The sequence below is a fragment of the Leucoraja erinacea genome, chromosome 33, assembly GCF_028641065.1.
Source record: "Leucoraja erinacea ecotype New England chromosome 33, Leri_hhj_1, whole genome shotgun sequence".
Taxonomy (NCBI): Eukaryota; Metazoa; Chordata; class Chondrichthyes; order Rajiformes; family Rajidae; genus Leucoraja; species Leucoraja erinaceus.
In genome coordinates, this window is record NC_073409.1 from 552939 (window position 1) to 572500 (window position 19562).

General features: G+C 45.6%; 1 protein-coding gene across 1 annotated transcript in view; it reads right to left on the minus strand.

Moving 5' to 3' along the window:
- LOC129712524 (transmembrane channel-like protein 3) overlaps window positions 1–19562 on the minus strand; it is a 28399-nt gene that overhangs the window by 5038 nt on the left and 3799 nt on the right. Inside the window, exons 3-18 of the mRNA XM_055660999.1 lie at window positions 17254–17329; window positions 15620–15701; window positions 12876–12982; window positions 12504–12602; window positions 12255–12397; window positions 11110–11257; window positions 9553–9596; window positions 9313–9460; window positions 9118–9227; window positions 7685–7763; window positions 6748–6969; window positions 4584–4712; window positions 4430–4497; window positions 2364–2492; window positions 1995–2105; window positions 1189–1314 (exon numbers count right to left, since the gene is read on the minus strand). Of these exons, the coding sequence (XP_055516974.1) occupies window positions 1189–1314; window positions 1995–2105; window positions 2364–2492; window positions 4430–4497; window positions 4584–4712; window positions 6748–6969; window positions 7685–7763; window positions 9118–9227; window positions 9313–9460; window positions 9553–9596; window positions 11110–11257; window positions 12255–12397; window positions 12504–12602; window positions 12876–12982; window positions 15620–15701; window positions 17254–17329 (1821 nt within the window). The remainder of the gene's footprint in view (window positions 1–1188; window positions 1315–1994; window positions 2106–2363; window positions 2493–4429; window positions 4498–4583; window positions 4713–6747; window positions 6970–7684; window positions 7764–9117; window positions 9228–9312; window positions 9461–9552; window positions 9597–11109; window positions 11258–12254; window positions 12398–12503; window positions 12603–12875; window positions 12983–15619; window positions 15702–17253; window positions 17330–19562) is intronic.

Genomic DNA, 19562 nt, shown 5'->3' on the forward strand with positions numbered 1-19562 from the left:
GGACATGCAGGTAAAGGTGACTGAATTTACATTAGTGTTGTTATTAGCTCTTCACTAGACGGTAGTGTGGCTGTACTCGTGACATGTCAATTGTGGGATGCATTAGGTGAGTCTTGATCATGTTCATAAGTCATAGGAGCAGAATGAGGCCATTCAGCCCATCAAGTCCACTCTGCTATTCAATCATGGCTGATCTATCTTTCCCTCTCAACCCCATTCTCCTGCCTTCTCCCCATAACCCCTGACACCCGTACTAATCAAGTATCTGTCAATCTCTGCCTTACAAAATACCCAATGACTTGGCCTCCACAGCCGTCTGTGGCAGTGAATCCCACAGATTCATCACATTTGCATTGGCTGGCTGACTGTGTTTCAAGAGTAAAACACGCTCATAAAATGTTTGGAAGAATCATAAGTATGGAATTGTGCAATAGAAATCCATGCCATTTCTCCTCCCTTCCTGTATTGTCACATTATAGAAACTGCAGATGTTCAATTAGAAGAGAATGCTTCTAATTATCTCCCATGTGACATTTTAGTTGAAATTCATTTCAGTTCTCCTCATCCAACAACAAATCAATTCAGGAAAGATGAACTGGTCGGATGCAAACACAGGCCCTTCGGCCCAACTTCCCACACTGGCCTACAAGTCCCATCTGCACTAGTCCCACCTGCCTGCATTTGGCCCTCATCCCTCTAAACCCGTCCTATCCATGCATCTGTCTAAATGTTTCTTAAACGTTGCGATAGTACCTGCCTCAACTACCCCCTCCAGCAGTTCCATACACCCACCACTCTTTATGTCAAAACATTAACCCCTTAGATTCCTGTTAAATCTTTTCCCCTTGACCTTAAACCCATGTCCTCTGGTCCTCGATTCCCCTACTCTGAGCAAGCGACTCTGTGCATTACCCGATCTATTCCTCTCATGATTTTATAAACCTCTAAAAGATCACCCCTCATCCTCCTGTGCCCCAAAGAATGAAATCCTAGCCTGCTCAACCTCTCCCTTTATCCTGTATCTGTGAACAATTAGACAATAGACAATAGGTGCAGGAGTAGGCTATTTGGCCCTTCGACCCTACGGCTCGATTGTATTCATTTATAGTCCTTTCTTTGACTGGATAGCACATATACAAAGCTTTTCACTTTACCTCAGTACACGAGACAATAATAAACTAAACTTACAAGAGCAGGAGCAGAGCAGGCAGGACCACCACGGGACTGGTGACGTAACTCATCACCATGTTGAACCAGCCGGGGAAATCATTCACTATTGTGTCAGACACAATGTCATAAATCTTATCCTGGCCACTGTTTCAAAACATTAAAACATTAAAACATTAATATTGTCTTCCTGGTATTTATTCAAACATTCTTTTTTGATGATTTTAAAATATAAAGTATATCATTTATATAAAGTATATACTTACAAGTATATAAAAAAATATGCTTATAGAATATAAAGATATTAATGATCATAATGGATTTAAGTATATTATACACAAAGTATATCATTTATATAAAGTATATATACTTAAAAGTATATAAAAATATATACAAAGTATATTAAAGTATAATGATCATAAGTGTTTTTAAAGTATATTATATCCTTAAAGTATATAAAAATATATACAAAGTATATTAAAGTATGATAGAAACATAGAAATTAGATGCAGGAGTAGGCCATTCGGCCCTTCGAGCCTGCACCGCCATTCAATATGATCATGGCTGATCATCCAACTCAGTATCCTGTACCTGCCTTCTCTCCATACCCCCTGACCCCTTTAGCCACAAGGGCCACATCTAACTCCCTCTTAAATATAGCCAATGAACTGGCCTCAACTAACTTCTGTGGCAGAGAATTCCAGAGATTCACCACTCTCTGCGTGAAAAATACATGAAAAATGATGATCATAAATGTTTTTAAAGTATATAAAGATTTAAAAGTATATTGAAGTATAATGATCATAAATGATTTTAAAGTATATTACCTGAAGGGCCCACAGCTCTGTGATGGGCGGTATCTGGCAATAGCAAAGACAGTGGGCAGCATACACAAGAACAACATGAACAAGGTCATGGCCAGGTAGAAGTTGTTAGACCTGGGAGAGAAATCACACAATAGCAGAACATCCTCAGAACCATTGACCATTGAAACGAAACCCAATCAGAAGATGACCCACGCCAGGTCAGTAACACAACTAGTCTAATGAAGGGGCTCGACCTGATATGTCACCCATTCCATCTCTCCAGAAATGCTGCCTGTCCCACTGAGCTTCGAGTCTGCAGAAGATAAGTAACCCCATATTTCACAGTGAATTATCATTGAACAGAGAACGATGCCCCAGCGACTGACTGACCTTGATGCTCGGAATACTTGCTGGTGTGGAACATTGCACGTCAGCACTGCCCAGCTCCTTAAATACATCAGACCAATCAGTTTGAGGACGTTGAAGGCTGGAAGGCAAGGTGAGAAGAAGGCTCCCATCCTAAAGATTGAAGACACACATTAAATCAAACACTGGAGACGGAGGCTGGAAATAGCCAGCCCTACTATGGTCTGCAAAGGGCAAAGATAGATCAATATCTTAAAATTTATTCATGGAAGGAAGGAGAGAGGAAACGGGGAACTATAAACCAGCCAGCCTAACATCTTTCATTGGGAAAATGTTGGAATCCGACTCTCAGGAATGATTATGTAGAATCAACATGGTTCTACGGAGTGATTTAAACATGTAACTAGTGGTACGCAATGGGGAATGGGGAGTATTTTAGGATTTCCAACAAGTATTTGTGCCTCTTCCACATCTTGTCTGATGCAGGTTCCTGCCCTAAAACATCACCTATCCATGTCCGTAGTGTAGAGTCAAAGAACTGCAGATGCTGGTTCATACACAAAAGGACACAACGTGCTGGAGTAACCTAGTGGGCCATCCAGTGGGATGCTGTCTGACCCAGTGCTGAATTACTCCAGCACTTTGTGGTTTTTCTGTGTATTTAATCAGCACCTGCTGTTCCATGTGTCTAAACCTTTGTTGCAGAGGCAAGGTGATTTTGCAGATGCCTACATGTGCTGGGCATACATTCAATGTGGATGGACACACTTCCTCAGGGTGCTGCTTTCTTCCAAGTTATAGGAGTAGAATTAGGCCATTTGGCCCATCGAGTCCACTCCACCATTCAATCATGGCTGATCTCTGCCTCGTAATCACATTTTCCTGCCTTCTCTCCATCACCCGTGACACCCGTTCTAATCAAGAATTTGTCTCTCTCTCTGCCTTAAAAATATCCACTGACTTGGCCTTTCCACTGACTCTCTCCCAAGCGACAGGTTCCAAGTAGGGATAGTTCTTTGCAACAACAGGTCTCCTAGAGTTGCTGCAAAGTAAGTGGACATGAAGAGTGAAGAGTGGACATTCCTTCACCAGCACGGACCTTGCCAAGTTCCCCAGCAGATGCTTACAGTTCCATTCACTCAGTACTAAGGGAGCGCCTACGATGCTGGAGATTCGAGCAATCCTATTGCTATTCCACCCTCTAGTGGCTGAGTGCACAATATAAAAATGCTCTTGCTCCACCCTCCAGGAGATTGAAACTGCTGAACCACGAGTATTGTTTGACCTCATGCACGGTGCTGTTTGCTCAAGGGTCATGTAGAGCAAAGATCAAGATCAGCTCAACCACAGTCTTACTGAGGGGTAGAGCAGGGAAACTGTCTCTTCTCCAGAGCCTTAAACAGACCTCGCATCAACATGCAAACATCTGTAGATGTTGGAATCTTGTGTAGAACACAGTGCTGGAGTAACTCAGCATCTCTGGAAGACATGGATAGGTGTCTTTTCAGGTCAGGACCCTTACTCAGTCTGAAGAAGGGTTCCAAGCTGAAACGTCACCTATCCATGTTCTCCACAGATGCTGCCTGACCTGCTGAGTTACTCCAGCACTCTGTAAAACGTCACCTATCCATGTTCTCCACAGATGCTGCCTGACCCGCTGAGTTACTCCAGCACTCTGTGAAACGTCACCTATCCATGTTCTCCACAGATGCTGCCTGACCCGCTGAGTTACTCCAGCACTCTGTGAAACGTCACCTATCCATGTTCTCCACAGATGCTGCCTGACCCGCTGAGTTACCGCTGAGTTACCATGTTCTCCAGCACTCTGTGTTAAGCACGTGAAACTCACCTAGCCATGTTCTCCACAGATGCTGCCTCACCCGCTGAGTTACTCTAAGACTGTGTGTTCTACTGCTCACATCAAACATTCTGATCAAGCAGCCAATGTTTCCTCTTATCCCTGCATTCTTATTTCATTGTTCATCTTGCTCATCTAATATTGAGTAAGACATCGTATATCTCAGCTAGTATCTTAGATAATATATTTCTTTACTTGATTGAATAAAACATATGAATGAACTGCAACGTACCATATCATTCCCTGGTTATATATCAGATGCAGTACATTCTCCGCTATCTTGAACTCTCCATACTCGGGCTGGAAGAGATTTATAATAAATAATGAGAACGTGGTGAAAACAAATTGTGAAGATGGTGCACGGTTTAAGTTGATGCAATACTCACAAACTTGTTCTCCAGATCCCAGCACCAACAGTCACTCAGGTATCGGACAAAGAGGCCACGAATGAAGTCAATGAGCAGAATGCTGCCAACGGTGAACAACATGTCTATGATAGACAACTTCAGCATCTCCTGCAGGTACACAAATCCCTCCTCATTAGCTGATGCCTGATGCAAGAACAGGCCTCTCTGGAACACGGGTTGCGGGGAGAAGGCAGGAGAATGGGGTTGAGAGGGAAAGAATTATCGGCCATGATTGAATGGCAGAGTAGACTTGATGGGCCGAGTGGCCTAATTCTGCTCCTATAACTTATGAACATGAACTTATCGCAAGCCCACTACAGAAATGAAAGGAATTGTCCTCAATGATAGACACAAAATGCTGGAGTAACTGAGCTGGACAGGCAGCATCTCTGGAGAGAAGGAATGGGTGACGTTTCAGGTCGTGACCCTTCTTCAGACTGCTCATAGATAGTTTAGTTTAGAGATACAGCACGGAAACGGGCCCTTTGTTGCTCTGACCAATGATCACCTAGTCACTAGTTCTATCCTACACAGTGCAGACAATTCATAGAAGCCAATTAACCTACAAACCTGTACGTCTTTGGCAGGTGGGGGCACCTGGATAAAACCCACGCAGGTCACGGGGAGAATGTACAAACTCCGTACAGACAGCACCCGTCATCGGGATCGAACCCGGGTCTCTGGCGCTGTGAGGCAGCAACTCTACCGCTGTGCCACCGTTATGCCCCAGTAAATAATGGTGACGGTCCTTTAGAATGGTCAGCATGTAACAAACACCTGTGGAGTTCCTGTTCAGTTTATGAGCATGTGACGGAGCAAGCTCATCTCTGGCGGACCTTTGATCCAAACTCACACAGTGACCCAGCCAATTATCCCACCCCTGGACCCGCTTTTGTCCAATTCACAATTTCATTTGTGTAGAAAGAAACTGCCTGGACCCGCTTTGCTGTCGAATTTACACAAAAAGCTTTCATCTATGTAGGAAATAGGAACTGGGCCGAAACCCTTCTTCACTGATCGGGGGTTGGGTGGGGAAACCACAGTTGGAGGGTGACACAGTGGGGAGCTGAGGAAGGGGAGGAGACAGCAAGGACTAACAGAATTGGGAGGGTTAGGGTAACCACAGTTTGACACATTGTGCTGGAGTAATTCAGCGGGTCTGACAGCATCTCTGGTGAAAAATAATCGGTGACATTTCGGGTCGAGACCCTTCTTCAAACATCACCTATTCCTTTTCTCCTAACTCCCTTTTGTAATGAAGCAATCCTGGCCTTTACCCTGGAACCCTTCACCCCTCTGGCTCTCTCCTCACCTTCCCCATCTCAAAGTCTCTTTGTACATGATTCTAATCTATTCATTCTCTAATATTTTCCAGATCTGATTAAATTCATCCTCCTTACTTCTCTCCCGACCATCTCCCAACCACCCCTAACCCCACCAGTGTTGCCTGCTTTAATCTTTATTCCAGCATTATTTCTGGCATGGAGTCCGAGTTACACAGCTGGGAACCAGCCCAGTTCATCCATGCTCACCAAGATGCCCCATCCAAATCAGTCCCACTTACCCCCATATCCATGTAAACCTAAATGCTGTTATAGAACATCATTTATATGAGCGTGACTAGGCCATTCAGCCCATCAAGGCTACCTGATCTGATCTGTACCACAACCAGAGCTCCCTATTCCCCAGTATTATCCTGGAGGTTATTGAACATAAGAATTAACCTGCATTAGAGAGTTTGGAGCAAAACCCAGGAGAAAGAACTGATGGGGTTTTACACATTGACTAATTTTGACCACTTTCATTTATAATTATGAATGTATTAAACGTGTTTCTTTTTACAATCCTGATTAATGTATTAATGAAACAAAGTGCTGGAGTAACTCAGCGGGTCTGGCAGCATCTCTGGAGTAAGAGGATAGGTGACGTTTCGGGTCGAGACCCTTCTTCAGAGGTAACATGGAGTGAGTTTGCTTTCCGGTTGAGCTGTGAGTGTGGGTAGATGGTGCAAGTCTGGGGAAAGGTGCAATAGGAGATCTAATGCTGAAACCACCAGGAACACAGCTAGCTACAGTTGGCTCCAAGATTACTGCGGTGCTCACTGCTCAGTGGCACAGAATAATACAAAGAGTTATCTACAAACCTGTCCCACATACGTTTCCCAGCACTGGTCTTGTTGTGACAGAATGTTGTAGTCATATGTGGCTGTCTTATTAAACTTGCTTATTGGTTTGGTTTTGTTGTAGGCTGAGCTGAAGGTGATGTTCTGCCTCAGCCTGATCTCAGGTACGATGGTCGAGAGATTCTCCTCCTCTGGCAGTGCTCTGGTGGCCAAGAATGATGAGCCTGTGTCATTGGTGTTATCCTGCAAGAAGTGTTCAGACATGAAGCTTGGGTTAAGGACGGGTTCATCATTGCATGTTCAAATTTATTAAATGTTCAAGTTACATTTCAGGATTGGTTTAGTTTAGTTTAGTTTGGCTTGGTTTGGAGATAAAGGTACATCGAAAAGCTTTTTGTTGCGTGCTAACCAGTCAGCAGAAAGACAATACATGATTACATTCGGGCCATTTACAATGTATAGATACATAAGGGAATAACGTTTAGTGCAAGGAAAAGCCAGTAAAGTCCGATCAAGGATAGTCCAAGGGTCACCAATGAGGTAGATAGTAGTTAAGCACTGCTCTCTGGTTGTGGTGGGTGGTTCAGTTGCCTGATAACAGCTGGGATGAAATTGTCGCTGAATCTGGAGGTGTGCGTTTTCACATTTCTTTACCTTTTGCCTGATGGGAGAGGGGAGAAGAGGGAGTGGCTGGGGTGCGACTGGGTCCTTGATTATGCTGCTGGCCTTGCCGAGGCAGCCTGAGGTTGTACACAAAACAAAGCATTTCACTGTATCTAGGTACATGAGACAATAAAGTATCATTGAATCATTGGACCGTTGGATTGCACCTGTTACTTCAGCATGTTGCGCATGAACTTGCTCCACTGAAAATCATCTGCCACTTTAGTGGTGAAAAGACAGTGACCCTCACTACACTAACTCACAGTCCCCAGAGTCCAACAAGTGCCATGCTCACCAACATACTCATACTGTTCACTTTGTCAAGCAGAGCGATGATCAAACTGTAGAGGTTTCCCAGGTACAGAACCAGCACCCTGTGGTGGGAAACAGACAGGAATGCAGAGTCAGAGAGAGAGAGTGGATACAAAACGCTGGAGTAACGGTTCGGGTCGAGACCTTTCTCCAGACGGGGGACGGGGCAGGACAAAGATAGAATGTAGTCAGAGACAGTAAGACTGTTGGGAGAACTAGGAAGGGGAAGGGGTTGGAGAGAGAAAGCAAGGACTATCTGAAGTTAAAAAAGTCAATGTTCATACCTCTGGAGTGTAAACTACCCAAGTGAAATATGATGTGCTGTTCCTCCAATTTGCGCTGGACCTCACTCTGACAATGGAGGAGGCCCAGGACAGAAAGGTCAGATTGGGAATGGGAGGGGGAGTTGAAGTGCGGGGCCACCGGGAGATCAGGCAGGTTAAGACGGATTTAGCGGTGAAAGTCAGAGAGAATAGGAAGGAACTGCAGATGCTGATTTACACAAAAAATAGACACAAAGTGCGGGAGTAACTCAGCGGGTCAGGCAGCATCTGTGGAGAACATGGATAGGTGACGTTTCACAGAGCGCTGGAGTAACTCAGCGGGTGCAGCAGCATCTATGGAGCTAAGGAAATAGGTAACGTTTCGGGCCGAAACCCTTCTGGGTTTCGGCCCGAAACGTTGCCTATTTCCAGAAGGGTTTTGGCCTGAAACGTTGCCTATTTCCAGAAGGGTTTTGGCCTGAAACGTTGCCTATTTCCTTAGCTCCATAGATGCTGCTGCACCATAACTCAGTGGGTCAGGCAGCATCTGTGGAGAACATGGATAGGTGACGTTTCACAGAGTGCTGGAGTAACTCAGCGGGTCAGGCAGCATCTGTGGAGAACATGGATAGGTGACGTTTCACAGAGTGCTGGAGTAACTCAGCGGGTCAGGCAGCATCTGTGGAGAACATGGATAGGTGACGTTTCACAGAGTGTGGAGTAACTCAGTGGGTCAGGCAGCATCTGTGGAGAACATGGATAGGTGACGTTTCACAGAGTGCTGGAGTAACTCAGCAGGTCAGGCAGCATCTGTGGAGAACATGGATAGGTGACGTTTCACAGAGTGCTGGAGTAACTCAGTGGGTCAGGCAGCATCTGTGGAGAACATGGATAGGTGACGTTTCACAGAGTGCTGGAGTAACTCAGCAGGTCAGGCAGCATCTGTGGAGAACATGGATAGGTGACGTTTCACAGAGTGCTGGAGTAACTCAGCGGGTCAGGCAGTCTGTGGAGAACGTTTCAGGTCGGTTGGTGTTTGGTGTGTTTAAGATCCTAGTGGTTGTTGGGAAGCTGGAGTGTTTGGCCTCGGTACCTGCTTCAGTCGGCAGTAAATGTGGTCGACAGGTGAGGTTGGGGTGAGGTGAGGACTAACCTGGCCAGCTGGAAGCGCAGTGTGGTCCTGGGGTGCAACATCTCCAGCTGGGCGACCAGCTCAAACACAGACGGTGCGATCATGGTGATGAGTGAAACGACCACACTGACCTAGACACAGAGCAGACGGTCAGTGGACTCATGCTGCACTTAGTCCTTCTGGCTGCAACCACCCGCCTCAAAGACAAATGTCTACCTCGTTCTTTTCCCAGAGAGTGAGCTCGATCTTGGTCCGTTCTAGCTCCTGAGAGCGATCAACAACAAAGTAGATGATGTAGATGCTACCAGCCAACGAGAGAAGCACCAGGATATTGGCAAGGATCCTCAGACTGATGATCACTGCCCTGTGGAAACATCAGACCAGCCTCGTTAGTGTGGACTCTCTTTCACCAGCTGCTGAGACCGGGTCCAATGATGGCCTGGTGCCAATACTTACAGACTTCTATCCTTCTTCTTCACTTGCTCCTCCAGAATAGCTTCCTTCAAAGAGAAATGGACATTCACCATTAGCCCCGTTACTGGTCAGCACAGGCATCTTAGTTTAGTTATAGATTTTCCACAAAAAAAATCAATTTTCAATCTTCTTCAGAAGATATACTTTTACCAGTTGCCTTACCTCTGCAAACAAGGGAACAATGAGTCTTCAACATTGGCACATTCCCCTTTGTTGCACCAGCACCGTATCCTGTCTACTGTGACAATCATCTCTTCTACTTTTCTATTTGTACATGAGATTGGTCAATGTCCGTATTCAATGTCCACTCTGGCTTTTCAGAAGTTGCTAGATAGTTACCTCTTTGTCATGTTGCCATCCTTCTAGTTATCTGTTTGTAGCCTCCTTTTGCTCTGCTATTTTATTTCATTCACATGTTTAAACTATGATATTTTATTCTTAATGTTTTAATGGTTTATGTTTTATTCTTAATAGTTTACTGTGTGTCGTGCTGTTACTTGCGATCGGAGCACCAAGGCAAATTCCTTGTATGTGTACATACTTGGCCAATAAACCTATTCATTCATTCATTAAGGCATCCCCATAGTTTAGTTTATTGTCACGAGAGGTACAGTAAAAAGCTTTTTTGTTGCATGCTTTCCAGTCAGCTGTAGACTACACATTTTTCACAAAGAGTTGTGAGTGTGTGGAATTCTCTGCCTCAGAGGGCGGTGGAGGCCAGTTCTCGGAATGCTTTCAAGAGAGAGCTAGATAGAGCTCTTAGGGATAGGGAGATGGGCAGGAACGGGGTACTGATTGTGGATGATCAGCCATGATCACATTGAATGGCGGTGCTGGCTCGAAGGGCTGAATGGCCTACCCCTGCACCTGTTGTCTATTACAATCAAACCATCCACAGTGTATAGATACAGGATGAAGTGAATAACATTTAGTGCGAGGTAAAGTTCGATTAAAGATAGACTGAGGGTCTCCAATGAGGTCGATGGGAGTTCAAGATCCCTCTCTAGTTGGTGATAGAACGGTTCAGTCAGAGCCATACAGCGTGGAAACAGGTCTTTCAGCTCAACTTGCCCACACCGACCAACACTAGTCTCACCTGCCTGCATTTGGCCCATACCTCTCCAAACCTGTCCTATCCATGTACCTGTCTAACCGTTCATAAAACTCAACTACCTCCTCCGGCAGCTCGTTCCATACACCCACCACCCTTTGTGTGAAAAAGTTTCCCAGATCAGTTGCCTGTGAAATCACGTTAGCCGCTCGAGAATGAATTAGCAGAAACATCTGCCACATAGCCAGAGGTGGTGGATGTACAAGTGGTTCACAAAGCAATCAGAGCAGAGACATATATAACATGGGGTTTTGCTCCAGCACGCTGTGCTTGGAAGGGCAGTGGAAGCAGATAGAGAACTATGCAGAGCTGCAGGGAGCCAGGTGCGGAATGGGATTGATTAAAAACCAGGCAGGATGTTAAAAATCGTAAAATGTTGGAGTTCCCCCAGGCGTTTGTGGTAGGTTGGGTTGGTGGGAGCGACGTACTCGGATACTGTTGATGACTGCGGCCGTCTTGCTCTCCGCAGCCTCTGGGTTGCCAATCAGGTAATCCCAGGCACAGAACAGCTTCCAGCAGAAGGTGTAGTTTTCATCAGAGGCGCTGGCCATGCTCAGTCGAGAGTTCTTGGCCATCCTGCAACGCAAAGTCAGAGAGTGATGACAATCTTCACCCCCAGCACACCCGCCACCCATTCACAAAGTAAGGGGCATACACATGCACACACACATATGCACGCACACATGCATGCACATACACATATACACGCACACATATGCACGTACACATGTGCACGCACACATGCACACACACATATGCACGCACATACATGCACACGCACATACATACACACACACACACACATACATACACGCACACACAATTTCACATACACACACAGATTCACACACACACGCATATACACACACACACAAACATGCACACACACAAACATGCATACACATGCACGCACACACACACACACACACAGTTCCCAGCCCCCCGGCAACATATAAACACATGGGACCACAATTTGTGGGGGCCGTGTGTGGGTCCGTGTGTGGGTCACGTGTGTGGGTCCGTGTGTGGGTCCACACACAAACACTCCGTGTGTGGGGGCCGTGTGTGGGGGCCGTGTGTGGGGCCGTGTGTGGGTCCGTGTGTGGGTCCGTGTGTGGGTCCGTGTGTGGGGGCCAGGTGTGGGTCCGTATGTGGGGTCCGTGTGTGGGGTCCGTGTGTGGGTCCGTGTGTGGGGTCCGTGTGTGGGGGCCGTGTGTGGGGCCGTGTGTGGGGTCCGTGTGTGTGGGGTCCGTGTGTGGGTCCGTGTGTGGGGTCCGTGCGTGGGGCCCGTGCGTGGGGCCCGTGTGTGGGGCCCGTGTGTGGGCCCGTGTGTGGGGTCCATGCGTGTGGGGTCCATGTGTGGGGCCCGTGTGTGGGGCCCGTGTGTGGGGCCCGTGTGTGGGGTCTGTGTGTGGGGTCCGTGTGTGGGGCCCGTGGGTGGGGTCTGTGTGTGGGGCCCGTGTGTGGGGCCCGTGTGTGGGGTCCGTGTGTGGGGCCCGTGTGTGGGGTCCGTGCGTGGTGCCGGGCGCTGGGCGCTGGACTGGCAGGCGACGGTGTGCAGTAGGGCGATTACTTGCGCAGCAGAATGATGAAGCTGTAGGCGAACATGGCCATCCCAACCATGAAATAGGCCAGGGGCAAATGGTAGCCAGCGCGCCCAATCTTCCTCTTGTTGCCATAGTAACCATAGAACATGACAGAATACTGGAGGTAGCCCTGTGTGGACAGAATTACATTGAGAACAGGCGCTGGTGTAATGAAACATTTGAGCTATTATACACTGTAATATTGGCCGTGTGGTCAAAGATAATGACATGCTTGCCCCAAGTGACCAGATGGTATCCAGGTCTTGTGCCGTTCCAATGTATCCCGCGGGAATTGTTTTGCTTGTAACACTTCCGAACGGAGCTCCTGCTAACAGCTGGAGAAACACAAAGAGATGCAGGTGGATATGATTAAGGCAGAGATAGATAGATTGTTGATTAGTACAGGTGTCAGGGGTTATGTAGAGAAGGCAGGAGAATGGGGTCAGGAGGGAGATATAGGTCAGTCATGATTGAATGACAGAGTAAACGATGGGCCGAATGGCCGAATTCTGCTCCTATCACTGATCAACATGAATATTACAGCAGTGGTTTGAGCAAATTAATGGCAGATGGGTCACCATTAGTTGGTCCATGCAGCGCGCTCCTACCTCAGGTAAGATGACAAATGCTCCGGTCATTATGGTCAGCACGATGTTGATGCCAAACATCCACCTCAGAAAGATAAAGTACGAAGCCACACCAGAGCCAAAGTGACCTGTCAACAAGAAGGCAGTTCAGTGCCACATACAGCAGTTCACTTTTGGTGGGGCAAGGTCTTTGTAGGAAGTGACAGTGTCTAGGTGTTCCATGTGTGTGTGTGTGTGTGTGTGTGTGTGTGTGTGTGTGTGTGTGTGTGTGTGTGTGTGTGTGTGTGTGTGTGTGTGTGTGTGTGTGTGTGTGTGTGTGTGTGTGTGTGTGTGTGTGTGTGTGTACGTTGCATTCCTCCTCTGTCTGAGAAGTGCAACTCTCCTTGTTCAGCATGAGACATTCCTCATCTCGTCCCGCCCCGCAGCCAGTAGCAGATACCTCTCCCGATTCTGTCTCCATGATCTGTCCAGCCCCAACACAGCCACCAGGCAGTCAGAAATAAAAAGCAAGGTACAAACAGCTGGAGGAACTCAACGGGCCAGACAGCGTCTGTGGAGGTAAAGAGACAGATAATGTTGGGAAACTGGGAGCAGTGAGGTGGGGCTTGGATTGTGGACTGGCAGGTGACATTACCCTAGAAACTAAGGGTGGGCTTCTAACACTATCAAAGGATATTAATAAAAGGTTTGCCAAATTTTATCAGAATTTATACACAACTAAAATAAATACAGATGATAGTAAAATTACAAATTTTTTAGATAATTGCAATCTCCCTAAATTGGATAGTTTAGAACAAGAGGAATTAGGAGCACGGATTACTAGTGAAGAAATAAAACAAATAATAAACTCATTGAAAAATGGGAAGACCCCAGGACCAGATGGTTATAGTAATGAATTTTATAAACGATTTCAGGACTCAATTGTACCAAGATTACTCAACTTATACACGCAGGCTTATACCGAAAATAAACTACCCAAACCTTTAGCAGAATCAACAATAACGCTTATACCAAAAAAAGATAAAGATTTAGAGGAACCGGGTTCTTACAGAGCTATATCACTTCTAAATACGATCAGAAAATTTTAGCAAAGATTCTAGCTAGAAGACTGAATAATTCTATTAACAAATTGGTAAACCCGGATCAAACGGGATTTATACCCAAAAGGCAATCATTTAATAATTTGAGAAGGCTTTTCAATATAATATACTCTCAGAAAGAGGACATTGAAGATATTTCAGTTGTCACGCTGGGTGCAGAGAAGGCATTTGATCAGGTAAAATGGCAGTATTTATACAAGGTACTCCAAAAATTTTACATGGGAGAGAATTTTATTAGGTGGGTTAAACTACTTTATGATAAACCTACGGCAAGAATATTAACTAATAATATGTTATCTCCAAAATTTTATTTATCAAGGGGTAATAGGCAGGGTTGTGCCTTATCACCATTGCTATTTGCCCTAATGATAGAACCGCTGGCTGAAAGGATTAGAAATCATCCGAATATTCACGGATATAATACTAAGGGCTCAAAGAATAAAATGTAATTATATGCTGATGATATCCTTTTATATATTACTAATACACAAACGAGTATACCCACCTTATTAACACTAATTGAGGAATTCGGCTCTTTTTCAGGATATAGAATAAATTGGAATAAAAGCAAAATTATGTCTTTAAAACCACAGGATGCGAGACACTTACTAAAATTCCGTTTCAAAATTGCAACAGAAAAATTCAAGTATCTGGGTATTCAAATTACGAGAAGAAACAAATCATTATTTAGTGCCAATTTTATACCACTATTAAATAAACTGAATGATATGGTTACATTTTCGAAAACGCTCCTGCTCTCATTGATAGGTAGAATTAACACTATAAAAATGACTTTCTTACCACAATTAATATATTTGTTTCAAGCGATCCCAATATATATTCCAAAATATGGTCTAGAAGATGAAGGGTCCCGACCTGTAACATCATCCGTCCATCTGTTTCCTTCCACAGATGCTGCCTGACCTGCCGAGTTTCCCCAGCAGTTTGCTTTTAGCTCAAGGTCCCAGCCTCGGCTTTCTCTTGTGGCTCTAAGCGGTTCTGCCTTCCATTTCCCACAGAAGCTACCTGATAACCTGAGCAAGCAAGATAATCCATACCTGCTGATGATCAAGTTGGCTAAGCTGATTTAACTTCAAGTGGTTTAGCTGAAGTCACCCATCTCGCTAGCCTACAGATCCCCCAGATCCTCGTGAAAAAAATGACCAACTACAAACTCGTAAGATAGACACAAAATGCTGGAGCGGGCCAGACAGCGTCTCTGGATAGAAGCAATGGGTGAATTTTGGGTTGAGACCCTTCTTCAGACAGCAGCGTTTTGTTTAAGAAGGAACTGCAGATGCTGGAAAATCGAAGGTACACAAAAAAGCTGGAGAAACTCAGCGGGTGCAGCAGCATCTATGGAACAAAGGAAATCGGCAACGTTTCGGGCCGAAACCCAAATTTCCTTCGCTTCATAGATGCTGCTGCACCCGCTGAGTTTCTCCAGCTTTTTTGTGTACCTTCAGACAGCAGCAGTTCCTTCCTTCACTAACTCCAAACATCAGGAGACAAAGGGGGCCCACTTCATCAGAGGTCCACTTGATATAGGGGCCCATTTGCCATCGGGCAAGCTGACACCCTGGCCAGTCCACCACTGGAGGTAGGCTCAGGAAGCAGTGTTCAACCACATAACAACACCCCATATCTCCCACATGATTTACTTACTTTCAATTTTCTTGATTCTCATTTCCCAGGGGATAAAAAGCACCATGATATTGTACACCAGTCTCCCAAGCCGCTTCCACAGCTAGAGTTCAAAGCAAAGACCAGGAGTGAACCACAGTGGTGTGACACCAAACCAACAGGTCAATGAACCCCCCACAGTTGAGAGAAGGATCTCATCCAACAGAAACATTTGGACAGGTACATGGATAGGACAGGTTTAGAGAGATGTGGGCCTAACGCAGGCAGCTGGGACTAGTGCAGATGGGGCATGTTGGGCTGAAGGGCAGTATGACTATTATTTAAATATTTTTATTTGAATTTCACTGCAATTTGCATACAGACAGTGACAGTCAAGGCATAATTGTGCAACAATATGTAAGCGACCCTCAAAGCCCTTACCCTGGGGGAATGTCTTCTTCACAAAATCCCTAATCTGGAAAAAACGAAAAAGGTGGGAGTTTGGGAGGCTGTAGTTGGACGAAAAGATGCCATCCTTGTATAGGTTTTTGATACTACTGATACCGTTGCTATGTCAGGTTTTGAATGCATAGTCTGTACTTGAAGGTTTAAAGATGTGGTTTTTAAGCAGTGGGGTCAAGATGGAAGGGCCTTGTAAACCAAAGTTTTTCCTGAGTTGACTCCATATCTTGAGCGAGAGGGATGCAATTGGGCCTGCACCCACAGATGTTATAGGAAGGGGGAGTTGGGAGCATAGGACAGACCGCAACGGGAGACGTGAACTCGCCTTTTCCAAGGGCAGTATGACTATGACTAAGCAAAATATGGTAGCTGTTGAAACATTTAAACAAAACTGTTGCAAATACCCATGGGTCAAGCACCATTAATGAAGAGAAAAAAGAGTTGGTGATTTAGGTTGAACTCAGAACGAGTTGTGATGAAAGTCATTGATCGGAAACCATAAAAGTGTTTCCCACTCTACAACACGTTGCCTAACTATTGAGTATTTCCCACTGCATTTATTTATTTATGTCCAGGCTGTGACCATTTCTGGTAGGACCAGCATGTCTTGCCATCTCTAATTGGTAGGGGCGCACCATTACATTTATTGTATGACCCTCTGTCTACATAATTACATCAACTGGTCTTGTATTCACTGGAGTTTAGAAGAATGAAGGGGATCTTATAGAAACATTCATTCTTAAGGGATTGGACAGGCTAGATGCAGGGAAAATGTTCCCGATGTTGGGGGGAGGCCAGAACCAGGGGTCACAGTTTAAGAATAAGGTGTAGGCTATTTAGGACTGAGATGAGGAAAAACGTTTCCAGCCAGAGAGTTGTGAACCTGTGGAATTCTCTGCCACAAAGGCAGGGGAGGACGATTCACTGGATGTTTTCAAGAGAGAGTTAGATATTGCTCTTGGGGCTAACGGAATCAAGGGGTATGGGGAGAAAGCAGGAACGGGGTACTGATTTTGGATGATCAGCCATGATCATATTGAATGGCGGTGCTGGCTCGAAGGGCCGAATGGCCTACTCCTGCACCTATTTTGTATGTTTTTACTGGGTTTCAGTGTCACAAATATTCATCACATGTCACCACTCCAATTACTGCATGTTGAACAAACTCCAGAGCGCTTGGTTTAAATGTGGATGAGAGTTGATTACCAACTTACCTCTGCGCCTGCTGCCTGGTAGCCTCTTGTTCTGGTCAGCCTCCCCTCATATTTCAGCACTATCTCCTTGGCCTGCCTGTAACACAGGTATCTGTATCATTACACACTCTGTCATTGCTAGCGGGCACCATTGGCAGTAGCAATCATAATGTCACAATTTCACTCTGCATGTGATCACAGCTCAGTTCTCTCGATAAAGACCAGATGTTCCTGCTGTTTACATGGTGTAGTGTTCGAGAACTTCCCTACTGTCTTTGTTATCTTCACTGCTAAACCCACGGCAATGGAACCCCGTGGCTGGATCCACAACATAGGGGGGATTAAACACCAGGTAGATAACTTGTTCTTTATTGCATTTATCACATAAATTGACAGAAACTTTCCACCTGATTGTCCCATGACTTGTTCCCATTTGCTCTTGTGGGTCGGAAATGAGGATCTCAACTTTTGACACAACTTATTTTTAAATTATTCAGCTACGAAAGCACTCAAGCTCAGCAGTGCATTTTTTGTCTACCTTCGATTTTCCAGTATCTGCAGTTCCTTCTTGAACACTTTGTCTACTCCACTGCGAAATCTCCTCAAGGTATGCCTACTTTGATGAAGCTCCTCTCTAACTGCTCCCCCCTCTGTGACCCCCTCCCCCCCCGTCCCACCAACTCTCTCCCTCAGCCCTCGGGCTCCTCCTCTTCCTTTTTCCTTTCTTCTGAAGAACCCTTCTTCAGACTGAAGGAAATAGGCAACGTTTCGGGCCGAAACCCTTCTGGGTTTCGGCCCGAAACGTTGCCCATTTCCTTCGCTCCATAGATGCTGCTGCACCCGCTGAGTTTCTCCAGCATCTTTGTGTAACCTTCGATTTTCCAGCTCTGCAGTTCCTTCTTAAACACAGGCCATCACTTTGGTTGGTATTCTAATCACCATCATCATACAGTGGTCAAGACCACTCCATTTGTGCCAGCTATGGTTTCAGACAGAGCAGATATCTTCTCCTGGTTCCCAGCAATCAGTTTACCCAAGGCTCCTTGACGTGACACTGGGTCACATGCTGCCTTCCTAATCGGACACACGTTCATAAGTCATGGGTTCAGAATGAGGCCACTCTGCCCTTCAATCATGGCTGATGTACTTTCCCCTCTCAGCCCCATTCTCCTTCCTTCTCCCCCATAAACTTTACTATTCAAGACCCAGCCAATCTCTGCTTTAGAAATACCCAAACTTGGCCGTCTGTGGCAATGAATTCCACAGATTCATCACCCCCTGGTAAAGAATTTCCTCCTTATCCCCATTTTAAAGGTATGCCCTTTTATTGAACTTTCGCCTTCAGTTTGAGCTTGAAGTACTGGTGGATCACAGCTCCTGATGTCATTGAAATGGTTCGGAGGAGGAACGTGTAATTGTTTGTAGAGATCATGATCTGTGTTTAATACTGTTTCCCCATCTGCCTCCGAGTATCGCCCCACCACACAGTTGGTGGGCAGTGGGCCTATTGTACTTGCTCTGGATTGTCCATTAATCCCACATCCCAGTCCCTTCCCTACTGCCCCATCAACATCTTCCAAGGACACGTGTGGAAAGGAACTGCAGATGCTGGTTTACACTGAAGATAGACACAAAATGCTGGAGTAACTCAACGGGTCAGGCAGCATCTCTGAAGAGAAGGAATGGGTGACGTTTCAGCTCAAGATCCCTCTTCAAGTTGCTCCAAGTATATGTCCAATTGCTGTTTGAAAGTTCCAGCGGAATTATCTTCTCCCAAAACAGTTATGGGAGAACTGCTTCAGATGCTAACTAACTTCAGTCTGAGAAAGTGTCTCTTTAGTTTCCCTCTAGTGTTTTATTGTGACATTATTTTAAATCCTCGCCATCTGGTCACTGACTGATCCTTTGCCCAAGGAAACAGTTCCTTTATTAAATCTTTGTACAATTACAGGCCATTTTTCTAATGCCAAATCACAAATTAGAACCAAACCCAAATGAATCTTATCGGCCAAAGGGCACACAGTGTTGGAGTAACTCAGCGGGTCAGGCAGCATCTGTGGAGAACATGGATAGGTGATGTTTCACATTGTGCTGGAGTAACTCAGCGGGTGCAGCAGCATCTATGGAGCTAAGGAAATAGGTAACGTTTCGGGCCGAAACCCTTCCGGGTTTCGGCCCGAAACGTTGCCTATTTCCAGAAGGGTTTCGGCCCGAAACGTTGCCTATTTCCTTAGCTCCATAGATGCTGCTGCACCATAACTCAGCGGGTCAGGCAGCATCTGTGGAGAACATGGATAGGTGACGTTTCACAGAGTGCTGGAGTAACTCAG